Here is a 26,127-nt window from a genome sequence, read left to right as displayed (position 1 = left end):
GAGTAGCGGGGCTCCCCGCGGCAGCCCCGGGGGAACGGGTGCGGGGTGCCCGGTTGTGAGCCCGTTTGACTTCTTCCTCCTCTCGTCCTTTTCCTTTCGTTTCGCTCGTTTCAGGGAGGAGCACAAAAAGCACTCGGCGGGCTGTGCTTTTCTCTCCCTCCGGAAAGATCCCACCGACCTGTCCCTGCAGGAGTTCTTGAAGCTGGACAAAGGGAGGAAGAAAAACGCGGTGGTACGTACACATCCGTGGTGCTCAAAGACTTAACTGAGTTCCCAGTCTGGGGGTTGCTTAGTTGGCCTGCTGGTTCCTTACCAAGCGGTTTGTTCCTTTCCTACGGGTGCTGGAGGGGATGGTGGCCCCTCTGTGGTCCTCACTCAGCCTCTGCCTCGTGGGAGAGGTCGCCCACTTCCTCCTTCCAGCTGAGCAAAGCTTGATCTAGGGGTAGACAGTAACATCTTGGTTTTATTCTTTGCAGAAAAAAGCAATTTCTCAGAAGGTGACTGAGGTGGAAGATGCAGCCAAGAACGTGCGTTGTAAAATAGAAGATCTGGCCTAGGCTCCTGTAGCTTCTCACTTGCCCGTGACATCTCTCGTGTGCTCTGGCACTGCCAGTTTGACTGTCTTCCCTGAGACTGCTTTCAGAAAGGCCATCTGTGTGAGAAGCAGGCTGAATTCTCCTTCCCTCACCTGACTGGTGTCTGGGAAGTACTCAGGGCGTGATGCGTTGCATGCCCAGTCTTCTCTTTGCAGGGATTCTCCTGTTCTTTCTTTTGGCATAGTGAAGGACTGCTACTTGTGGTTTGATTTCTTCTGGTTTTTTTCAAACCAAACCGTTTCCATTTTGGAGGTGCTGGTAGCTCTGCTCCAAGGGCTTGTGTTCCCTGCAAGAGCTGATGGTCACTTCCATTTTTACCCTGAATACACCAGTGGATACTTCTGGAAATTGAAAGGAGAAGGGGTTTTAAAACTCCCTCAGGGATTTAGGATTGTGGCTAAAAATGTGTAATTATGCCAAATCTTAGTGTGCCTGGTATCCTTGTAAACTTCTCTTTTTAGTTGGCTGCTGCCTCATGTTGATGCACTTATAAATAAAAGTTGAGGGTGAAAGAGCAACGTAGTTTTACTCATTTTTCTCGTGGAAAAGAATCTGACCTTTAATGTGGTGAGCTGCACCAAATGCAGTTTTAACTTCAAAACAGAAAATAAGGAAATCAAACTACAGCTTGCAGGGCAATTGCTCAAATGTCAAACTGTCTAAAGCAGTGCTCATCAAGTCTCCTTAAAACATCCTTGTGCCTTGAACAGTTTGCTTGGTCCCTCTCCTTGCACAAGTTTGGAAAGGAAAAAAAATCTTGCAGAACAGAGCACAGACTGAAGAATTGTGCTCTGAACTGTTGGGAAGGAATTGGGGAATCTTGCAGAAAACATTTGGCTGTTACAGGGCCTGATTTGATTGCACAGGGAGGTTGTGAAGTCTGCAGACTGAACTGGATGCCTGCACTTAGGTGCTCTCAAAGAACTCCAAGTCCATCTTGGGGAAGAGGTGGTTGCAATCACACGCTGACAAGACTGGTGCTCCGGGGTTATTTAAGTGTGTCCAGTGTTCCCTGTCAAAGCCTGCTTGTGAACAATGAAATAACTTCATTATTTCCAGCTGTAACAGCCAAGTCATATGCCGATTGCCCTTCTGCATTCTTCTTTTTTATGCTTGCATTGCAGCTGTAAACAAAGAACAGATTGGGTTAAGCTACTTAAATTCATTCCATGTTACTGGAGTTAGTGAAGTGGCCTGTAGGTAAATCTTGATGCAGAGTCACTTTGGAATTTCAGGATGCCTCTTCCTGCTGGGAGAGAACTGTCGGGTAAGAGCACTGAGTAAAGACTCAGGCTCTGGCCTCTCAGTGCTGCTGACTAGATGCATGCAGGTAGGTAGTCTGTGGGTAGCCTGTAGCTGAGCTCGAGGCCTAGCTGCAGTACTTACTGTAACAGGACTCGGATGCACTCCTCTCCCTCTGAGCCAAGCAGAACTGCCTCATGGAGAGCAGTGTTGTTGTGCCTGCATAAGAGAAACGAGTCATGTACTTGATACCTAAGGAAATGGTCCTAGTCCATGGAGAAACAGTCTAGCAAATTAAACTAAGGAAAATGAAGAAGGTATAGAATACATTAGGATTAATGCTGAATTTTTTGTTGTTTTTAGACTTTAGTGTGGTTTATCATATTAAGTCGAAGTGGATGGGGGAAGCAACTGAATAGAACAGCAGCTTATTTAACAGAAATTATAAGAAATCTTCAAAGCTGGCAACTGAAAGAAGGATGGTGAATACTATTACCCCTGCTCATGTGCAAGTTGCAGTGCTCACTTACGGTCCTGACTGCTGATCAATGTCAGCACCTTTCTGCACAAGGAGGGAAATCGCTTCTGTGCGCTTGTTAAGGACAGCAACTGTGAGAGCAGGTTGGTCCTCCTCGCTGGTGCAGTTGGGGTCAGCTCCCTAGAAGGCACAGGAGAGGGAAGGTGAGCTGTTCAAGCCATAACAATTCTTCAGCTTCCACCTTGCTTTCATATTATGCCTATTTAGGCTGGCAAATGGTCTTTGTGCTCAAGACAGAGAAATGTTCAAATTGTGGTGCTGATTCTTAATGTGTCTTCTGAAAACATTTGTCCTAGCTCAAAACCAGGGTGTGTATAACAAGAGCAGTTAGGTTTCACAGTCAGGATGCATCTACACAGCAAAAAGGTAGAAGTTATGCTTTCTTTTTTTCTTTCTTGACCAAAGCCAATATATTTTACTTTCTACATGACCTTGGCAAACCCAGAGAGGAATGCCTTACACCCTGGCCAAACAGAAATTTTGGGGAGAATGTATAGGAACATAAACCAGACTGTTTCTTCTCCGAAATGCTCTTCCAACCTGAAGACATTTGTATTCAAAGGATGTTGCCTCCTAAGCATAACGTCATGTACCAGGCTAGCATCCATGCAGTAAATGGTCAAAGAGTTGGAAGGGGAAATTTCAGCAAGCAGTAACTTACTTCACTGAGCAATTGTTCTACCAAGGTGCTTCTTCCTTTCCCATTTGGACCCAATTCATCCAGTAGTTGTCTGGACTCTGGCTGTGGAAACACAGAACAGCCAGTAACGTTTCACATAGTGAAAATATGAGCAGGTGGACCATATTCCAGCTTTGAGAAAAGGTGGAAAATGCTCACAGTGGCTGAATAGTATCTGAGGGAATAACACCTGTAGCTGAGCCTCAGCGTTACTAACTCCTGACCATTCTGTGGGAATTTTCTTTCTGAGTCTGAGCAAGCGTTGCATAACCTGGGTGAACATCTCACTACTGAAGACTTGATTCAGCAAACATGTCTGCAGGCAACTCGACTCACATCAATGCAGCTCTCCAGGACTGCACAAAGCTCTGTTCACCACAGCAAATGTGGGCACAAGTTATTTGCTATAGAATTAGAGTCTGAAGCTTCCAGAATGTATGGAAGTATTTTATTTAGAAAATGGTTTGCCTCACTTTTGGTAACTCAAGTTTGCCTCAAGTTTGATAACTAAATCTCCAAACAAACAAACCAACACAAAAAATCATATTTCTTCCCACCTCCTTCCTCTCCCCTTTTTAAAGCCCAGACACTTAACCAAGCCTTTCTGTCTCTGGACACATATTACTAAGCTCTATCTTCTTCCGCTTGTTGAGTTGGCTAAGTGAACCAGCCTGAGATTAATGCAGGTTTCCCTTTTGGAGTTGTTTTGTGCTATTACTGATGACCCATTCAGTAGGCAGTGCTTCCAGGCTATTTCTCTAGTGGAAGTAAAGCCCTGCTTCTTGCATTAAGCCAGCCCTCAGTTGTGCTGACATCTCAGCTTTATGGGAAAACTGAGTTGTCTTTAAAAGCTGGTCACATACATCATCTTCCCCAGTCTAGTTCAGTCTGACTGTGAACAGTAGTTCTAGCACAGCCAAGGAGTCCTATGGAGTCCTATGTCCTATGGAGTCAAACCAGGCAGTAAGGGTCCACTGAAGACAACAATGCCTCCAACAGATGTTGCTTCCGAGAAAAAAATGTCACACAACTGGTCTGCAACAGTCTTGAGGCCTATTGCTGTGTCAGGAAAACAAAATGGGTCCAAAAATGAAAGCAACAATCTAGTTAAGCTCTTAGTAGGAACAAAGTTTGGCTGCTTCCAGTTCTATAACAAAATATCAGCTACTGATTTTCAGGTTTTATATTAAGTTGGACTTTTGTGCCCTTTCTTCGCCCCTCACCCCAGTCAGTATTAAAAGCTTTCTGATTTTACTCTTGGATGTCCTCCTTCACATTAGTGCTGCTCTCTAAGTAGGTGGGTTTTTTTCTGTACTGGCAGCAGATACAGGGAGCTTATCTTAGAATCATGGAATCACTAAGGTTGGAAGGGACCTGAAAGATCATCAAGTTCCAGCCCCCCTGCCATGAGCAGGGAACCCAACCACTAGACCAGGTGTCACAAAACCTCATCTAACCTGGCCTTAAAAACCTCCAGGGATGGGGCATCAACAGCCTCCCTGGGCAACCCATTCCAGTTCCTCACCACCCTTATAATGAAGAATTTCTTCCTAATATCTAACCTAAATCTCCCCTCTCTCAGCTTAAAATCATTACCCCTTGTCCTGTCACTATCTTCTCTGATGAAAAGCCCCTCCCCAGCTTTTCTGTAGCCCCTTCAGGTACTGGAAGGAGCTATAAGGTCTCCCTGGAGCCTTCTTTTCTCCAGGCTGAACAGCCCCAACTCTCTCAGCCTGTCTTCATAGCAGAGGTGCTCCAGCCCTTTGATCATCTTGGTCACCCTTCTCTGGACCCTCTCTAGAAGGTCTTTATCTTTCTTGTGCTGAGGGCACCAGAACTGCACACAGAATTCCAGGTGTGATCTCACCAGAGCAGAGGGGCAGAATCCCCTCCCTGGCCCTGCTGGCCACACTTCTTTTGATGCAGCCCAGGATGCAGTTGCTCTCTGGGCTCCAGCTCACACTGGTGACTCATGCTGAGCTTCTCATCTACTACCACCCCCAAGTTCTTCTCCTCAGGGCTCCTCTCCAGCCATTCTTCCCCCAGCCTGTATTTGTATTTGTGCCTGTATTTGTGCCTGGGGTTGCACCAACCCAGGTGCAGGACCCTGCACTTGGCCTTGTTGAACTTCATGAAGTTGGCACTGGCCCACCTCTCCAGCCTGTCAAGGTCCCTCTGGATGGCCTCCCTTCCCTCTTGGGTGTCACCACACAGCTTGGTACCATCAGGAAACTTGCTGAGGATACACTCAGTCCCACTGTCCATGTTTCCAACAAAGATGTTGAACAGCACTGGTCCCAGTACTGACCCCTGAGGGACCCCACTTGTCACCTGCCTCCATTTGGGCATTGAGCCATTGACCATCTTCTTTTCCTGTAAGTGTTCTTGAATTTGTTCTCTTTATTTTGCCTCTTGAATGGAAAAGATTATAATCATCTTTGCCTACCAGAAAGGGAAACAAGTGTTAATTCAAAACAAAGTCAGTATCCTAATGAGAACTTGGGAGAGAGATCTGGAAATAATTTATCCACAAAAATATTTTGTGTTGAAATAAAAGCAATATTTATCAGCTTTCTACAAGAGAAAGTGATGAAATATTTGTTGCAGATCAGACTGGTTTTAACAAAAGGTTTACACCCAGGCAAACTTTAAAACTTGCTATTTTGAAACAACGCTTTAATGAAACGGAGATTTGGGGGCTGAGTCTATTTTTAACTAGCTGCAGCTATTCAACAGACTTGACTTGGATTCATTAATTGTCTTGATTAATTTTAAAATTAAAAAATTTAAAATTTTTCAATGCTGTTTGGTTCCCAAATACTTAGGAACGAGACTAGAGGACCTTGAGTAGATCCTTTATTTTTATGAGACATAGTCTACGGATGTGCAGGAGGCTGGATAAGGAAAGTACATGGCATGTGGGGACCTTGTGAGCTGAGGCTACTGAAGTGCCTGAAATCACAGTCATTGACACTCCAGGAACTCAGCTCCTACTGCCGTGGCTGCCACTTGCCAAGTCTTAGGTTAGAAACTGGCTGAAACTTCAATGTGAATTGAAGTGTGTCAAAGTATACTATAGGAACTTTTGAATTCTAATGCTGACTTTATAACTAGTTGATTTAAGGAAAACCTAAGTGCAATATGAGATGCCTAAAATGCTGAGCTGCTACTGACACCAATGGGAGATGCAAGTTAAGCATCTCTGAAAACTAGGTCTAGAATTAATGTATTTAATAATTTCTTATCTTTGGCAAATGTGCCAAAGCTGAAGTCCCTGGCACACCTCAGAAGTTGAGATAATATTGACATTTATAACTCTTATTGTAAAAGAATATGCAAAGCGTCTAAAGTTTTATCACTATAATAAAGACTCTGTGCTGTGGCTGCAGTTTACTGGCATCTGCAGCTTTCCTCTAGGGATAAAACATTTCCAGGAGCTTTTGACAGAGTCTGTACATCACTTAAATCTCAACTCAACCCCATTTGGACACTTATAGATCAATATTTAGGTGCATAATGTGCCACAATATTCATTTGCCTACCTCAGTGTCTCACTACTTCCATATTGTTTTCTACTATATTTATGGTCTGTCACAAAGCCAGGGAAAAAAAAAATTTAAAAAATATAATCTCACCAAAACTAGTTTGACTACTGTCCTTTCCACCTCTGACTTCTCTTACAGAATTCAGGTAATGACTTCTGAACTTCGCTGACTTATTAGCATGAATATCCTGTAGAATCATCAAATGCAGACAGTTAATCAGATTATAACCTAATGCTGTTATAATCTTAGTAGCACAGAACAATGGTGTTGCATATGAAAAAATATATAGGCTTTTAATGTGAATCTCAGATAAGCACAAGGCAAAGAAATATATGTAATTGAATTCTGTTTTGAGACAAAACGTAGCATTTTTTCTAAGCCTTGTGTTAGGAATTTGTTTTTATTTTTAAAAAGCGACACAACCTCACTTAATGAAGATTCTTATCCAAATTAAATTATCAACCACCTGAGACATCTGATAAACTCCTCACTTGTGAAGTGATGTGATACACTTTTTCAGGCAACACTTGGCAAGGTAAACTTTTAAAGATTCTACAAAAGAGATACAGTCTGAATGACTGATCTTTGAAATGGTAGATTTTCATCCTATAGAAGCTGGAAATCAAGATGGGAGTGTTTTTTAGGAAGGTTTTTTTAGTGTTTGAATTTAACAGGTTGTTTAGTGTTTGAATTTAACAGGTTTAGTGTTTGGTTAACAGGAACTCTGGCAAATGTTATCTCCAAACAATTGACAATCGCTAAACTTGTTTCTTAAGAGCACAATATGCAGCCTGAAGGAGGCTCTAAGATCAAGAGCTAAGGGGTCCTAGAAACAAATAAGCTGAAAGAGGAATGTTCATATTAACAGCAAACTAATGAAATGCAAGATGATAGCAACACAACCATGAAGTCTGGCTTAATCAGATACCACCAGTATAGCCAGCTCCAATAGAAAACTATTCCTTTCTCTGAAGTGATGAGTTAACACTCTCCAAACAAAAGGTTTTCTGGTTTAGACCTGAATTTAAAATGTATCAGGTACAATGACTGGTCTAGTGACAGTTCTAGACCAGTTGCCCAACAACAGGCCTCATCCCCCAAACTGACCTTGTTAATAGCAAGAGCATAGTTCAATGTAATAGTGACTTCATAGTCATCTTCATGGATAGTAGCAGAATTAATCTGGATGAAAAGAGGAAAAAATACACAGAAATCATTTTAGGAATAAGTCTTGTTGATGATGTTTCTTATGTAGCCAATACACAAAATCACACATGAGGCCTTTGCCTATGTGTGATTTTGTAACATTTGCCATCTAACTGGCAGGTAGTATTTTAGAGTAACTGGAAACATCAGAATGACTGAAATGCCAAATTAATCCAAAAGGTGTAATAACACTTTGTTTCATCAAAGTTCAGCCATTCTCCTCCTAGATTTTGTAGCTGCATGAAAGGCTGTATTTTCTTAGGATTCCCTGCTCCAGAACTGGTTGTAGCAGCCTGTGGAAGCACAGTACTAAAACATGGGCAGCTTCCTGTGTCAATTCATTGAGACAGTACTGCTGGCAAGATGATTGAAGTCATGCATAAATGAGTGCACATGGGATTATAAAGAACTGGAATGAAGCTAACAAGGTTATATTGCAGCAGGTTGAGAATTTTGAGGGTGATTTTATTTCAAATCCATGTGAAAAGTGAAAAAAAAACCCCAACAACCCAGCATTAAGCTCAGATAGTTGGCATCTACTTTGAATAACTTCTGCTACTTTTGGGGGCAGAGGCTTCAAGACAATAGGATGACAAAAGGCCAAGAAGCAGCAGTTCTTTTCTGTGAAATTTAGTATTTTTCAGGCATATTATTTTGAATCTTTTAGCAAAGGAAACAAGTTGCAGTGGGTATATACCTCATCTCCACCAAGCAGGTAACTTTATACCTGTACTACAGCTTCTGAACATACTGATGAACCCAATAGGTCTCAGTGGGTATAGAATTCACATGCAAAATACCTGATGAAGTGTTAAACCTCCTAAAATTGTAATTGGCCGAATGACAATTAGATTTCTGAAGCCCACTATTGGTGAACTTTTCTGTAGTTGTTTCTGTGTGCTAAATTTGTGGTTGTTTTGGGGTTTTTTGTTTTGTTTCAGGTATTTTGGTTTTGTTTTGTTTTGTTTTATGAATGTGTCACATCAGTCAGGACAGGTCAAGAAATAGTGATCTTGAACTGTAACAAGGAAGACTTAGGTCAGACACTGGGGAAAAGCTTCCCAGTAGCTATGCCAATTCAAGGAGTTCCCAGCCCTACTTGTGCATGCATCCCACTTCCAGCTCACTGCCAGCCTACTTTTGTACTAGCACTGATTCCCTTTTTTCCCCTCCAGAGCTATTTTTAACCTGATCCAGTCCACAGGACATTGCCTCAAGCAGTTGTGCTGGCAGCACCCGGGAAGCAACGAAAGGGGATGTAACTGCCTAACCCAGCAGGACTGCCAAAGAAAGCAACCCAGCACTGCAGCTGAACTGCAAGGATAATTGAGTGCAGAAATGGACTGGGGAGGGTAATTGTGAAATCTCCATTGTTGGGGAGTTTGAAAAGTTTCAAGATAAACATCTGTCAGGAACAGTTTAGGCAGAGTTGACCTTCCTGCAGGCCAAACGATCCCTCAATCAATCATACCAGCATGATCTTCTAGGACTCTTTAGGAAGAACCTCCACTTTACACCTTCTTGCTATCACCCCTTTAAGAATCTTAATGCAGTTTGGTGACATCCTGAAGACTGCATCTCCAGCAAGAAAAGCAATACCCTGTTCCTTTAATACTGGTATGGTTTATACTGGAAGTAGACTAAGTAGCCAAAGAGAATTGCTATCTGCTGGTATAATCCATCCTGGAGTAGAAGTAAGCATAGAATTACATCCCTTTTCTAGCAGGTCTTATTTAACTGACCAGCTACACAGATGTCAGTGATCTCTTCTTTGTCTTAATTGCCTGCTGCTGGATAAAGCAGCTGAGCAAGGGCTTTCTGGCTTCTATCACTTCTCTTACAGCTGTGGGGTGAGAGAAGAATAGAAACTACCATAGGAAAGAAAGCAGAAAAAAAATCTTCGGTAAAAGACTGAGCAAAAAATGGAACAACAAACCAAAATAAATTGCATACACCAACAGTTCAAGGCATAAAGAAAATGGAGACATGAATTTTTCTAGTGTTTATCTAGCAGCCAAAATAATCTTTCATGAGACTGCATAGGCAGACATTGCTCACAAGCTCCTTCCTACCTTTCCCATCCGAGGTTCTCCAATCAGTGCTCTGAATTCAAGGTTGTTCTGAGCGTAGCTTCTAAGGTGAGCACAGACATGATCGAGCTGCTTCCTCCAGTAACCTAAGCAGAGAGTGTTAAGCAGTAGAAAAAATCCTTGAAATTGTGATTAACATTTCTTTTGATCATGTGATGGATTATTTAAAAGACAGCATGTTTTCACTGAGACCAAAAAAAAAATTAAGTTTACTTTAGAAAATTCATCTGATCAAGAAAAGGAGAAGCAAGCTATGAATGGTGAAATACTGTCTTCTACATGGGTTATAATTCATTTTTAGTGCACCTCTATTCACAACAATTGTCGTTTGGAAACAAAACTGCCCCTGTGCAAAGGCAAATATCACACTATTCCAGATATTATATTTTTTTAAAGTACATTGTTACAACTAAGCAATTGTGCACTATTGAACTGATTTCTAGTTGACTTGAGATCACTGTCAGGTAACAGCCAGCCACATCTGAAAACTGCAGACAGAATAACCCAACCCATACAGGATTTTGGTCTGTGTCAATTATTCCCCAAAATAAATGTCTTCCAATTATATACAGGAGAACATATTAAAAACGTATCAATTTCTGCTCTTAGGCCTGTCAGGATCTCTGGGAGAGAGTCAGCAGTCCTTTATGCTGGTACAGGGCATGAAACATGAGGGGCTGAATGCTCCCAGATTCAAAACTCCAGCCAGTTAGAGGTTTTGCAGTGTTTACAAAGTATTTCTGAAGCAATGTTCTGTTTTCATCAGAGAAAGAAACCAAAGGACTTATTCTCATTCTTAAGTGCTTGTTAACAGGATCTGGTTAATTTTATTTTTGCAAAGTACAGAGTATTATTTATTTTGTTGTAAATAAATTGTGTGGGCTTGGTAACCTTGTTTAACTGACACAATTAAGTTGCCCCTACTTTATCCTTCCCTTCATGTTAAGTGAAGGTCAAAACAGTGAAAGGAAGCCAAGTCAAAAAGCCAAGTCAAAAGAAAAGTGCTGCTCTGACTTCTACAAGAAAAGCAAGTGCACAAGGATTTTTGTGCTTGGAGGACTCTTCCAAAATAAAACTAATAGAAACCATGACAAACAAAGCCAGCAAGTCTTACTTGCTAGGCAGCTTTAAAGGAATATAAAAAGAAGGATCCACAGAGCAACATAAATTGTTCTCTGCCATGGTCTCACATACAAAAACTAATACAAGTTGAACACAGTAATTTAAAAATCTTAGGTAGACTAGTACTTGGTGAGTGATGCCTCCAGAGAAATCTGTGTTCTCTTCAATTAACTGGTTTATAACTAGCCTAGATGCCCAGATTTTATTTCAAAACATGCAGATGGCCAGGAACGTATTCTCACATGTCTGACATTTTCTTACATCTAAAAGGATTTTTGGCAGCACTGATGGAATAGTTGAAGTCCTGTTGTCAATAGTTGATTTCACCAATATCAACTTGTTTCCTGCTTGTTACAGTAGAAAGGGGGAGGCTTCTTTGTAGAGTTTACCTGGGAAATTACTTTGCTCCTGTTCAAAACAGACTGAAAGTACAGCCAAAGAAGAAATACAGTACACATCAAAGGATTAGTGTTTGGGTACTGCTGTTCTTTCCCTCTGTCCTAACTGGTTTGGGTTTTTTTTTTAATCTTCACAAAAGAACAGAAGATTAGTTAATAGCTAATAGGTGAGGAAAGCGATCACTTCTATTTAAAAACTTTGATATAAAATATCTGATACTATTTGGATTAAAGAAATAATGTCTATATTTGGAATATATAAACAAGATTTTCCTGAGTGATAATGTATGGTCTTGTTTATACGTGTAGCTTCAAGCCATACGTACAGCTCAACATCAAGGAAAGGGAACAGCATGAAAGACTTTATTGTAACAGACATTTGTTGATTTACAGAACAAAGTATGTTCCTCAGTCCTTGGCAGGGTCCAAAGAAGAACACATCACGCAGTGCAGCTCCAACAAAGTTACCTCTGCTAAATGGATAAAAATTAACATCTTTCAAAAGCAGTTCAGAATTTCTTCCCAGCCTTTCCCAGTGAAAGGAATTCCCATTCACAAGTCAAGAGCTGTACTTCTGACAGAGATGTATTAATGTTCAGTGTTAATTTTTTTCCCCTCAGCACTATTCCAGACCAATCCTTTCTTATCTCTTTAAGTTTCCTAACATGTTGAGTCAAGTGTATTTCCTACAGTGATGTCGAAGAGAACATGCCACATTTCAGAGGAAGAGAGTAGGACAACAGAATTCCTTAGTGATAATTTTAAGAGTGCATCATCTAGATATTTATACACAGAGTCAAACCAGGAAATTCTAACTTTCATTAGCAAATTCTTCTACCCACTAGATAAATAATTCTGATTTCAGCCTGAGGGGTTGACCATCTGATTGTAGAAAAAAGCTAGAAATGGGGAAGTGGATCCAAAAAAGTAACCACAGTTTGATGCTGTAGTAATTTAAAATTATCTTATTCTCTGGACTGCACAGCTGGACTGCCCTGTAATATTAAATACAATTTTGCAAATTGGTTCATCTATTAGGTCTCTGATTAATACTGATGGACTGCCTTCAAGGGTTTGGAATCCAGAAAGCTGAAGCTGGAGTTTTGCCAGGACAGTAAAACTAATATCTCTAAAAACTGGAAACCTTTTAATGACAGCAAACAGCCAAGTGACACCACAAAGAACTAAATGACCAAACCAAGGACTGTGAAACAAGATCGTCTGCAGTACTGATCCAGTAGTCAGTCTCTGCAATCAGCAATGCAGAGGTACTGATACCTTTGCAGTGCTGAAAGATGGGGCCTACAAGAGCTCTCAAGGTTTCTAGCAACCTTGTTTTTTGTAATCCTGTTAAGAATCCCTTTCTTTAGGTCAGTTTGCTTCTGAAACCTCTGTAATATATTCCACAACAGCACCCCAAATAAGTTCTTCACATAGACAAGCTTCACCATATTTTTCAAGAGTTATTACTAGCAAATTAGTAAGGCTGCACAGGAGTCAGTAACCATAATTTTTATATTGCTGATAGGCTTTCTTTTAGCTATAGATGGAGATCAGTGATTTGAATTCTAAGGCACTGCATTTACAAGTGACTGGTGGGAAAAGAGACTTGTAATGATGTAAATCAGCATCCTACTGATGCCACATTCTGTACACTATAATCCTTTTGAGAAAAAGCAAGGTCATACATTGTAGAGTTGTTTAGAAAACAAAAAAAATCAAACCTCCTAACCTTTCCCAGGACTAGTGGCTGTCAGGAGAGGCTTATGATCACTCATCTTTTCCAGCTTTTCTTTTTGTGAAATCAGCTCAAGCTCCTTCTTTTCCAACAGTTTGCTGGATGGGTAAAAAAGTCCAATGGTTTGGGTTCCTTTATCTTCTCTCTCTTTTAGTTCTTCCCATGATTTGGGCAAGGAAGTGGGAAGAGGCTGCCAGGCAACTTTAGCCTGTGGGGAGCAGAGGGGAAGGAATAGTGTAAGTAATATCATTAGATGTAATTAAATGGCTTACAAGCAGAAATAAACAAGAACAGCATACAAAATGCTAAATAAATTAAAATGATAGTGGGAAGAATCAGTCTGTTACAATAACATGACTTACTACAAATATTCAAGCAAAAGCAAAACTCTTCATGATTGCCAGCAGAATGACCTGTATGCTTCTGTGAGACAAAAGCTGGCCTTGCTAAGTATTACAGTCTCTCTTAACACAGAGTTTTAAAAGAACTGCTACGTATGAATGCAAAAATAGCTTGTATCTGCAGCACACAAATCATTCACGAGTTAAAAGGACTTAAAGAGCTAAAACTTTTGAAAAGCTGTTTGTTTCTCACTTTCCTATTTAGATGAAGGCTGGATTAAGGCCTTTGGCTAAGGATACTTTGAGTCAGAAAGCAATTCTCAGAACAACCATGACCTTGGGCTTGCCCTCAGCGTGCTAACAAACCAGGGTGTTGTCCCAAAGAGGAAGTTAATGGAGCTGTGCAGATCTACACTCGCCGTGGGTGAGCCTTCCATCTGTGGGTCTTACCTCAGCAAATGCCAGCGAGTCCCCAGGATCCATGAGGATGCTGTTCTGAGAACCCCTCCTCGAGGGGGGTTCTATGTAGACGCCGCAGGCCCCACAGAAGCGGGCGTAGGGACGGTTGCTTGTGCCACACCTGAAGCAGGTGAAGTAGGATGGGGGAGGCCCAGGCTGGAAAGGGGAATGAAACACTTGTCACTACGGAAACGTACGATGCATGGTTCAGGAGTTGTAAAAGCAGGGTCATGAATTAAAAGGAAGTAAAGTAGCACTACCTAAAGCTATTAGGTTGGAAACATTAACCAGGATACAAAGGGCTAACACACTGGCAGATGCCAGACAATAAATCTTCAGCTATCTCAGCACTGTGCTCTGGAGGCAAACACCTGGAGTGCTGTGTCCAGTTCTGGGCCCTTCACTTCAAGAAGGATATTGAGGTGCTCAAGCAGGTCCAGAGGAGAGCAACAAGGCTGGTAAAGAGACTAGAGGGAAAGCCTTATGAGGAGAGGCTGAGGGAGCTAGAGCCTGGAGAAGAGGAGACTCAGGGGGGACCTTATCACTCCCTGCAAGTACCTGAAGGGAGGCTGTAGTCAGGTGGGGGCTGGGCTCTTCTCCCAGGCAACTAGCAACAAGACAAGAGGGCATGGCCTTAAGCTGCTCTAGGGTGGGTTTAGGTTGGATATTAGGAAGCACTTCCTCACAGAGTGGGTGATTAGACATCGGAAGGGACTTCCCAGGGAAGTGGAGGCACCGTCTCTGGATGTGTTTGAGGAAAGGCTGGATGTGCCATGGTCTAGAGATGTGGTGGTGTTGGTCATAGGCTGGGCTTGATGGTCTTTTCCAGCCTTGGCAATTCTGTGATTTTTTCAGACAGATCTAGCATTTGAATATGTTATTTGTTTTAACATACACTTTCAAATAGCTTTCTTTTCTTTGGCAAAGCCCTGACATTACTGGTGTGGGCTCTGGAATTGAATATGGACTGCAATCCTTTCCTGTTCGATTCTAACACTGCCCCCACCACCCTGAGTCCCCTGGGACAGTGAAGGACCAATGGTTACATATGCATATAGGGGACTGTTTACAATTTTATGCAGATTCAGCTCATGGTAAAAAAAAATATATTTTCCTGTGATCTTAGATTGAAACACTGTACCTACAAAAACATATGCCAGGGGAAATTGTTGACATTGATTATACCATGCGAAAGCTGTACTCAGCAGCAGTTAGGTACTTCTTAATGATGCCTTCAGCCAAAAAATTGCCTGCATCTTCCCATCTTAGGTAACACTTCTATAGATGATCATAGCCCAGAGTATATATGGGAAAACCTGCATTAGGTTAGCCTGTACTTCAGCCTTTGCTGGATAAGTTACTTTGGCAGAGTACACAGCTATTGCATCTCACCTGATGCTATGAGCTGATGATCACTGACCCATGGTAACTTGCTTATGTTTCTAGACCCTTAAGTCTCTGACTATCGTGGGGTCAGGATGTCATCTAAGTCTTTAACTTTTCTTTATATAATCTCATGTGCTCCAAGTAAATATTTTGATAGCAGTAAGTTGTGTACTGACTGACATCAGTTTTGCACAGAGAAGTTTGAAGGTCACAGATGAGCAAAGCCAGATTTGTCAGCACAAACACTGAGAGCACGTGCCTTGGCTCCACACCGGTCACAGAAACGGGCATCACATGGGTTAACATGGTTGCATTTTGAGCACAAAACTGTCTTCTTTTGCTGGCTGGGATGAGGCAGGAGGGTGTCTCCTCCAAACACGGGCTAAAAAACCAAAAAAGGCATTAGGGAGAAAACACTTCTGAAGAAGAAAAGTTCGCAAGCTAAGAGGAAAGCAAGCTACTCTGATAACATAAAGCAATATTCAGCCTGAAAGAATTATTTCAACTTACAATAATCAACAGAGTGACTTGCATCTAAGCTGATTTATATTTTTTCATTACAAAACCACAATAAAATGTGGCATTCATTAATTTTAAATATTTTAGCAGAATTGAGTGCAAAAAAAATTTAAATAATTCCTTATCCGTATTGTCCTTTTACACTGAGTATTTATTATTATAGCCCCATGTATAAGCACACTCAAAGTTAAGAGGGAATTTTCTCTGCTGATAAGCTTATATTTTCAAATCCAAACTACAGAAGCTACTTTTGCTCCTACCTTGCTTTGCAGTAGTATGACAGGGAGTGTGTGTTCAGACAATGAGTCGTCTCTGAGTTTGGCATTTGCTACATGACTATTTTTTTCACTCTTTTACATTATACAAATTATATATTACCTCTCTTTCTACTACAATTAACTTATATGGGTATGCAAAATAAATCAGTTTTTACCAGCCGAAACTTCTAGGGGTTGAGTATAGATCCTAGTTAGGAAAAACAGGTCTTAAAAATGTTATGTTAGTTTTTGTCTCAGGGCTTATTTTCTATGTAGGTCAGGAATATGGATAAGGAACAGAACCTGAAAAAAATTATTTTGATTACAGCCACCACGACAGCAAGTGAGCAGACACAAAATAGCCCTGTTTTCATCTGTGGCCTGCATTGCAATTTAAATTATGTTACTTGGAGGTTCATTTGGAGGACAAAATTTATGAGCTCACACGTCTAAACATGTTCTAAATCTAAATAATTTAATAACTATTAGTAGTAATATCAACACTGTTACTAATTATGAAATAATCAGGAATTACTATTGTTATCACTAATTAATCACTATTATTAATAAAACTTCTAATTACTAATTGTTAGGAAGCTTTTAAATTTCTTTCTTGGCTACTGCAGGTCTCACCATTCAAGTCATATGCCTAACTACAAATGCAGCTACACATTAATATCTACTTTCAGTGAAGCAGTTAAACTTGTTTATCTTAGCTAAGTACAGATTCCTAAGGAAATTCACTTGAAAAGGACACCTCGGTGGCTATGCTAGAGAGCTTTGCCTCCAGCTACTGAGTTTTAGAGCTCAGGATGTTGCCAGTATAATCAGAAGATTTTAACTGGCAAAGCATTATTATTCTCTCATTTCTGTATTTATCACAACCTGGAGAAGTGAAAGGCACCACAAGGTTTTCATACAAGAATTTTCTCCTCAGACCTGAAAGTAAAATCCTTCTTAGAAGCCAAATGAGCAAGCTAAATGGGGAGTCAAAACAGACAGCAATTTTAGGGGGGAACATTTACTGTTGCTTTTCTCACCTCTGTGCAGAGTCACAGCCAAATACAAGCACAGTAGCTGTAGGCACGTAGGTGAAGCAGCAAATGGAGGTAAAAAAACAAAATGTAAAATAATATTTTCACAAAATACTTGAAATCCATGAGAACGACCTTCCTGATGTATATGCTCACTTTCTATTGCAACTGAAAAGAATCTGAACACAAACAAGACTATCCTGTAGCCAAGACTAGGCTTGGATAGTCTTTTTCAGAGCCTTCTGAGCTTTCACTATGGCATTTGCAATCCTCATCTCCACAGGAGGAACTTGAAGGTATACGATACACTTAAATTTAGCTGGACACTTGTGATGAAGTACTGGGCTTGAGTATGGTTTTGGGAGAGTGTCTCTGCTTTTGTAACATAGGCACACAGGCATATGACTTCAGTTTTACAAAGAAAAAGAATGTTATGCTTGGATTTGATTAACCCAAGTGTGATTGTTGCAAGAAGCCTTACCGTTTGCATTTCAGGCAGCTTGCTTTCACAAGTCACACAGTGGTTATGGTGAAGAGGATTTCCTGTGCCACACACCTGACAAATTACTTTACCCTTTTAAACAGAAAAATAATATATTTCACATGTTACTTGAAAATTGTGAACAACAACAATAAGAGGAAGACTTGATCTTGCAAAGTGCTGCGGCTATTCAGCCCTGCAGATAAAAGAAATCCTTCAAGTCTGTGCTGTGGGCTTCAGACTATAGCTATGCCATATTTCTTGGTCATCACAAGTCTACATATCTTGGTGAGTTTTGTTTTTTTAAAAACTATGGTACAGTTTCCTCAGGAAATCCAGCATCAATACCTCCAGATCTTATTTATTAGTGTAATTTTGCTTAGTCACTGCACTCACACAAAACAGATAATCCCCATACCCCTAGGCAGGGAGTACTCTGTAGGGCAAATTTTGCCTAGTTAAGTCCACCAGCACTTCTGGATCACTGATCAAGACTGTACTCTAATGTTCTGGGCATATAAGCACTGCCCCAGTCCTGCCAGACCACCTGTGCTAGGCTTTTACGATCAAATGAGGGAAGCAGAATAATGAAGACATATCCAATAAACTTAAAATACTTAGTAAAACTAAGGCCATAAGTCACAGAATACCTCTCTACTGAACACAAGTGCATGGCTTTTTGTCATTCAGACTGCTACATCATGTGCTCCTCAACGTGCCTTCCTGAGCTGCTGTGGTTTATCTTTGATGCTTATTTCTATTCAAGGTGGTTTTAATCTGACTAACTGTTGAACCTGTCATAACTGCACAAAACCAAGCTGAATGAAAATATTTGCAAAGAATGAATGTTAGAAAAACACGTGCCAGCAGGTGAATTGCTATTTTGTTCCTTATTCTCAAGTACCTTTATGCAGAGGTTGGTTTGGGGCTGCAGCTGTGGAGCTATTGGCGACTCACATACAATGCAAGTGGGGGTGTTCATTGGCACAAGATGCCTGCACTCCAGACATGGGGCCATCTGAGGAAGAAGCCACATCACAGCATGTTAAGGACCATAATGACATAATTAAGATTATAATGAATTTTTCAGTATTTCCCTGGTTAGAGTGTACACCAGCAACAAAGTGCTGTGAACACAGCAACTGACAGCAACAGATGCTGGCACTGATCCTTCAGAGATTAGAGGCTATTGAGAAAATATTAAGACAACTGGGAAGACAATGCTTTTCTGACTGCTAGCAATATGCCAGAAAGATACTAAGTTAATTTTCAGTACATTTAAAATGCTACTACACAATATGTGCAGGTAGTTCAAATCCTCCTGATTATGAATCTAGTCTAAAGAGGTACTGATTATTCTCAGCCATCACTTGAAATTACAACACTGCCCCAGACAAGACAACTTTCTAATGATATGGGGAAAAAATGCACCACTGACTTGTTGGATCAGGTTTATTATCTCTTGGGAAAAGATTATAGCTATGGGCATCACTGTAAAAACTCAGTGCTCTTATGTAGGCCCACACACAACAGCATTTAAGGTTTCAGGCATATCAGGTGGGTCTTCTACAGCTATGACATAGACACTAGGTACTAACTAACTGCACTATTTAGAACCAGAGTAAGATGCATATGCAGGTCCTGAAGATGTGATGGTTGTTGTTGCAGGATGAAGAGGAACCTAGATTTTGTGATGTTTACTGAAACAAGCAAATAAAGCACAGCTTATTTTTCATTGTTACCCTTATTAAAATATACGGCACTTGAAGCAATCAAAATGGGTTAATTGTGCCCATCATTTAAGGATTACATCCGGTAGTAAGCAAAATAAAATGATCAGAACAGAGCTTCCCAAATGAAAGTGTGACCAAATAGTGGTTTTGCCAGCATTGGCTGAGGAAGTTGGTTTCTCCAGAGAGGACTTGTTGCTTGTTATGTTTTGCTGACCTGTGCTCCTTCGGGAGGTGGGAAGCGATGCACTGGCACAGGTGGGACAGGAGATCCACATTCCTGACAGAAGTGAGCCAGGGGGTCAGACAGGCGAGGTGCAGAACAGTGTGCACATCTGAGAAGAAGAGCAAAATGGCTGAGCTTCTTTTGGTATTGTACTGCTGCATCATAATGATTCATCTGGAAGCTGGCATGACAGGGCTTAGGCCACTGATTTCTTGGTCGTGGTTTCCGAGCCCTGGTGATCCACCAGACCGTGCCCCAACATCCATGATATGAGGTTCTGAACTCTAAACAGCTTTGCAAAATAGAAAGCTCTCTGGCTCCAATGGAATTTCATATGTTCTTCCTCACCACATGAGGTAAACAGGTCTCCTGACATGCAATCTTTAGCAGGCCTCACTGCTGCACCATAAGAAATCACTGAAGCAGATCACATATCCTTTCAATACTGGGGAGGACTAACTTTCTGTGAGACTGCTCCAATGAGCAGTTTTCACCTGCAGCAAGGAGGGCTGTACTCTAATTTAAAAAGGCAGCTGTTCCTCCAATCCTACAGGTGTCCTGATTTTTTTTCAAAGGATGAGTCTATAGTTGGTAACTGTGTACCATGAGATGTAAATACAGCTACATGTTACAGAAAGATTTTTCTAAGTTCTACCTAGATCACATTCTCCACCTATGAGCCAGTGTCTGCCTTTGCTTTCCTCCTTTTTGTAAAGCCTGACAGTATTATCAAGTTGGTTGCAAAAAGCAATTGCTCATTTACTTTTCAAGGTCAAACATGTTACAAGTAGAAGTCACTTACCTGAGAAAATCTGTTTCCCTCTGGATCCTTGCCACCTGTGTGCTTGCCAAGCTCTTCCGTGTAGTCACTGCAGAAGAACTAGCAAACTAAAAGAAAGGCAATTCTTTATTTACCCTTAGTAAGCAAGTATTTGCAAAATGGATATAGGAACAGCAAAATCAGCTAAAGATGTTATTTGATACAAGCTGTTCTGAAATGCATTGCTTTAAGGAATATCTGCTATACTCCATTCCCCCATTAGCTGCATAAATACTTACAGTTTCTTCCAATCTATCTTGCTATTTACTGCCAAGACAGTGTTACTGAATATAAAGTTTTAATTATCAACTTGCCCACCTACAGTAAGAATTATTTGCTAATTGCAGATTCATTGATGTATTAGAAGAGAATTAGTAGCAATGCAGGTATAATTAATTTGCTTTGCCTGGTTTTGTCCTCACTGATAACTGTGTATTGCTTTCGATATTCTTATTTAGTACTGTATGATGTTTCTCTCTACAACTAGTTGCTCTGTACAACTAACTGAAAGGATGTTGTAGTGAGGTGAGTGTTGGTCTCCTAAGTAACAAGCAATAGAACAAATGGAAATGGCTGCAAGTTGTGCCAGGAGAGGTTTAGGCTGTGTATTAGGAAAAATTTCTTTGCTGAAAGGGTTGTCGGGCACAGGAACGGGCTGCCTGGGGAACTGGTGGAGTCACCACCCCTGGAGGTATTTAAAAGATGTGTAGATGTGGTGCTCAGGGACATGGTTTAATGGTGGACTTGGCAATGTGCTGGGTTAATGGTGAACTTGATCTTAAAGCTCTTTTCCAACCAGAACAATTCTATAGCTCTTTGGTAACACAGCCAAAGGCATTAATTTCTGAGAGATGATATAAGAATGACCACGACTCTTCACATCTTTATTCTTTTAGAGCTCAGTTTTGATGACAGCACTCCACAGTTTTCCTCAACACTCCTTTGCTCACCTGTAACGACTCTGCTGGTAGTGCTGAGATGGATTCCTCTCTGTACTCTTTTGCTTCCAAATGACAGGCAAGGAGCTGTGGTCCATGCAGGGACCTGTGGGCAGTCTTTCTTTCTGTTTCTAAGTCTAAAATTACAATCCTGTTATCCCACTGTCACTCACTTCATGCATTTAACATACATCTTTACACAAATGTTACATACTCTCAATTAAAATTCCAATAGCCAAGCATATTTTAAAATGTATTTGACATTTAAGTCTTGGGTTCAAATATACTGCATGGAATCAAAGGAAAATAATCTAGAAGAAACCTCATTCTCCTCTGAAAGAGCCTTTTTGTATTTTTCTCTATTTACAGTTTTCTTCCTTCCTGCATGCTAACCCCCCCCACCAGCTCCTAAGAGTAAATTAATGAGTAAACATTAATATGATTCCCTGCTCTAAAACAGTCCCATTGCCGTTGCCATGGAATAATAGGCTTTATCTACAGAGAAAACCTGGGTCAACCTTTCATTTCTGCTTTGTACGTATATTTTGGAAGAAAACACTAGTAAAGAATTCCATAAAGGATTTGCAATCCCATCAATTCAACTGTATTTTACAGCAGAAAGGGAAATATAGACTGGGCCTTGTTATGTTGCTCAGAAATTAATGATTCTTATGTTTTTTAAGAGGTAAAGTGATACATATGGAAGGTAAATTTTGTTCCCTATTTGCAGTGTTGGGCAATCAAAATTGGAATTCCCAGAGGATGCTTTGTGTTCTGAAATGGTTTTTTAATTACCCATATTATACCAGTGAAATAAGAGGAAAGCTTTTTCACTATTTTCAGCTGAGACAGAAGTCTGTTTCAGTTTTATGAAGTAATACTGTACCTTGAAAATCTTGGGGTGCTTCACTCCAGGCATGCTTAATTTCCATGTTCACTCCATTTGTCTTTGGTTTTGCAGTAAACATTCCACCTTCCCTCTCCTAAAAGAAACTGTATTTGAATTCCAAATGAAAGATTTGGTTTTGCTCTAACCTACTCCTGGAGTTATTTTTTAGGATTTTTAAAGTACATGCTTATGATATTAATTTTCTTAAATTACAGATGTATTTTAAAGATATTTTATCTGAATTTCTCATAAAAGGCCAGTGCAAAAAAAGGGAAAAAAAATAATGTGTCCCCTTGAAAATGTAATAATACAAAAAGGATCAAGGTAGCAAAGATGGGCAAGCAGAGAAAATAACATATTAAAAGCATAGGCAGTCAAAGGTTTAATCCCTAAGTAGTATCATACACACAACATTTTCTATTCACACAAGGGGTTAAAATTGGTAAAACTTACCTGTGTGGTGATATCTTTGGTGCAATTCTTGTAATCTTCTTCAACAGAGAAGAGGATGTTTGGCTGCTTGTACTCTACCAGAAACACCTTTGTTACAACTGTACTCTCCCTGCAGTCCCTGAAAATCAACAGCCACAAACCCATGTGCAGGAACGAGTAAATCACTGATGAACGTGGCTCATTTGCTGGAACATTTTTTCCAAGCTTGCAGTCATTATTTCAATGGATAAGTATCATCCTGGACAATGTTCTCAGGAAACACTGCTTTGTTTTGCCTTTTTTTTAGTGTAAAATGTGCATGATAAGAAGTTACCAGTAAAATTCTTGCTAATCCTGTGTCTGCTTTCTGGAGTAACTATCATTTGTCAGGGTTGCAGAAAATAGAGGAGAGCAAGACTTTTCTTCCATCCATACTACCTCATTCATTTTCCCAGTCAAGCAGCAGCTACCACACTATTTATTTATTTACATTATTATAGTTGTCATTGTTGTTGTTGTTGTTATTATTGTTATTATATTACAGCAGTAACATTGAAATTTATCTAAATGTCCAAACCACTCATTTAGGATTTATTGTCATTCTAGAGCATCTATTTTAGCCCACCTAAAAAAGTCTTAGTAAAAACATACTGGAAACAAGTGTTAATCCAGGTAGTGATATCAGAAAATACACATATTTGTATGTGTTCTTACACTCCATTGCAGGACCCAAGTGCAAGTTCCTGCACACGGGCTGGGGCAATCCCAAGCACAAATAAAGCTTGGGTGGAGAATGGTTTGAGAACAGCCCTGAGGAGAAGGACTCGGGGTGTTGGTTGATGAGAAGCTCAACAGGAGCCAAAAATGTGTGTTTACAGCCCAGAAAGCCAACTGTGTTCTCAGCTACATCAAAAGAAATGCAATTAGTGGGTGAATCTCCCCCTCTACTCTACTCTTGTGAGACCCCACCTGGAGTACTGTGTCCAGTTCTGGAGCCCTCAACACAGGAAGGACATGGAACTCCTGGAGCAAGTCCAGAAGAGGGCCATGAAAATCCGATGGCTGGAGCACCTCCCCTATGAAGACAGGCTGAGAGAGTTGGGGTTGTTCAGCCTGGAGAAGAAAAGGCTCCAGGGAGACTTTATTAAAGTGGCCTTCCAGGACCTGAAGGGGCCTACAGGGAAGCCAGGGAGGGACTTTTTACAAGGTCTTGTAGTGAGAGGATAAGGGGGAATGGCTTTAAACTGGAAGAGGGGAGATTTAGGTTAGACATTAGGAAGAAATTTTTCACTGTGAGGGTGGTGAAACACTGGAGCAGGTTGTCCAGGGAAGTTGTGGATGCCTCATTCCTGGAAGTGTTTAAGGGCAGGTTGCATGGGGCTCTGAGCAACCTGGTCTAGTGAGAGGTGTCCCTGAACATGCAGGGGGGTTGGAACTAGATGATCTTCAAGGTGCCCTCCAATCCAAACCATTCTGTGAATCTGTGATAAGCAAAGGCTATCTGAGGATGCTAATAGTGGGGAATATAAACACAAATACCCAATTGGAGTGGAAGTTTCTGCTTCCTTGGAAAGAAAAGATAAAACAACAAGACACAGACAGAATGGATGTGTCCTCACTCTGACTCTAAGCATGAAGTTGGTTTGGAGAGTCAGTGGCTGTGCAGCAAAACCCAGTTTTCTTCTATATAGCATTTTTCCTAACACTTATCCTTCACCCTTGTACTAACGTTGTACTTAAGCCATGAGGTTTAGCATTCTGTGATCCCTTTGGGAGAAACTAAGCAGATTCCTGGGAATACCAACTTCTTTAAATCTGCTGAATCCCTGTTAGACCCCAGAAAACATCATACCAATTCCTCTGGCATATTTTATGATCAAACTCAAAAGGATAAGCTCTAAGTACAGTATATTTTATTAGTTTCTTGCCCACAGCCTCTACAGATCGTTGGCCTATATCCACAGTCCAGGAGATAAACATCCAAGAGATAATCTGTCTGCACAAGCACTTAATGGATAAAAAGCTTTAGGAGAAAGTGAAGTCAATGCAACCCATGATATCACTTAGATTGCAAACTGGCTGAGGAAAGAGGCGTCTCTCACTTGCCAGGTCTGGAATGCTTTGAACAGCATGGCTTCAAGCCATGACCAGAACATCTGTCCCTTGCCAAAAGGCCAGTAAAATAAAACAGGATACTTACTTTGTAACTGCCAGTGCCTTGACCACTATTTTCCCAACTGGTAATATGATAGGACCCTTATACTTAAAAGTGTTATGGTCTCCATAGCCAGGCTTCCTAATGAGTTCTGGTTTACTTCCATCTAGAGTGTAATAAATGGAGACCTCAGGTGTATCTGAAAGACACAGAGAAAGAAAGTAGCCAAACTGCATTCAACCTGTGGAAAACAGGCTCCACGCTTCAAAGTACTCAATACTGTGGGCGATTTTTCTCACATAAACAATACAGAGCAATTCTATGAATGACCAAAACTGTTTCTCCCATGAAAATTTGCTACTCAGCAAACACAATTTCATTATAAGCAATATGTACTCTTTATAAAGTAGCTGTGCAATGATTTTGTACTAAAACATTACAATGGATTTTCTGTTCTAAAGACAGAAAAGATACTCCCTCCCATGGTGAAAGGTGACATTTCAAAAATGGCAAGGAAAACCTTTGGGGGGAGCATGGCATGTGATACTTTCAAGCATTTGTTTTGCAGTGAAATGCAACAGCTTAAGAGCTTGCTCTTGGAAACAATTAAGCCTGCTAAAATAGATATGAAATAACTCATGTCAATGATATTGTTTGAATGCATAAAATTAAAAGTGTAACTACAGTATTTGCTGTATTCTAAGTTTCTTAAGGAAGTGGACACTCCTAAAATCCATAAATTCAAATAGAAGTATAGAGGCTAAAGTTTCAAATGTACACATAAGAAAAGGCTTTACACAAAGTCCAAGTTCTTATTCCTACCTGATTTTATTTCTACAAGAGTATTTGTGTCTATTTGGTGTTTAGCCTTCCCTGGAAGAGGGATTCGAAGAGGTATGACCTGAGGAACTGAGACAGAGCCAGCTGTCATTTTTTCTCAGCAGTGATCTTGAAAAAAGAAAAACAAAAAAGGCAGACAACTTTTCTAAATAGAGGAATGCACTGAGAAATACAGTCTTTTAATGTGATTCCTTGTCTTCATTTCTCTTAAAAGAGAGAACACCAGATTATTTAAACTGTCAGTACTCATTAATGTCTGCATTATTTTCACATTGAAAAGGAACAGGATCTCAATGACCATCACACTTTCAACTTACTCTCCTGTTTCACGACTGTGAACAGAGCTTGAGCACTGTTGCTTTCATTTCACTTTGGGCTTCCTTGCTCAAGTCTGTTTTCCACATATTCAAGAAAACCAGCTTTGGCACCATACATCAGTGATGTAAGAGTGAGGGAGAGCAAAGCC

At 40.6% G+C, this 26,127-nt stretch overlaps 1 protein-coding gene across 1 annotated transcript; it reads right to left on the bottom strand.

The window, feature by feature from the left end:
- Positions 1-1,611: 1,611 nt before the first annotated feature.
- DZANK1 (double zinc ribbon and ankyrin repeat domains 1) lies at positions 1,612-25,752 on the bottom strand. The gene is made up of 20 exons (XM_010005006.1): positions 25,644-25,752; positions 24,867-24,987; positions 22,688-22,805; positions 22,232-22,328; positions 21,358-21,482; positions 20,390-20,475; positions 19,579-19,696; positions 18,536-18,649; positions 17,632-17,724; positions 15,600-15,722; positions 13,933-14,110; positions 13,149-13,364; positions 9,879-9,982; positions 7,708-7,782; positions 6,691-6,787; positions 5,403-5,497; positions 3,038-3,118; positions 2,369-2,496; positions 1,983-2,057; positions 1,612-1,720 (listed from the first exon to the last, which is right to left on the bottom strand). Exons 1-20 carry the CDS (start codon positions 25,750-25,752, stop codon positions 1,612-1,614), a joined length of 2,262 nt encoding a protein of 753 aa, XP_010003308.1.
- Between the last annotated feature and the right edge of the window lie 375 nt (positions 25,753-26,127).

Source organism: Chaetura pelagica, unplaced genomic scaffold (genome assembly GCF_000747805.2).
Source record: "Chaetura pelagica isolate M959 unplaced genomic scaffold, ChaPel_1.0 scaffold8, whole genome shotgun sequence".
NCBI classification, from domain to species: domain Eukaryota; kingdom Metazoa; phylum Chordata; class Aves; order Apodiformes; family Apodidae; genus Chaetura; species Chaetura pelagica.
The sequence above is the reverse complement of the archived record's forward strand: the minus strand, read 5'-3'. Positions and strand labels throughout refer to the sequence as shown.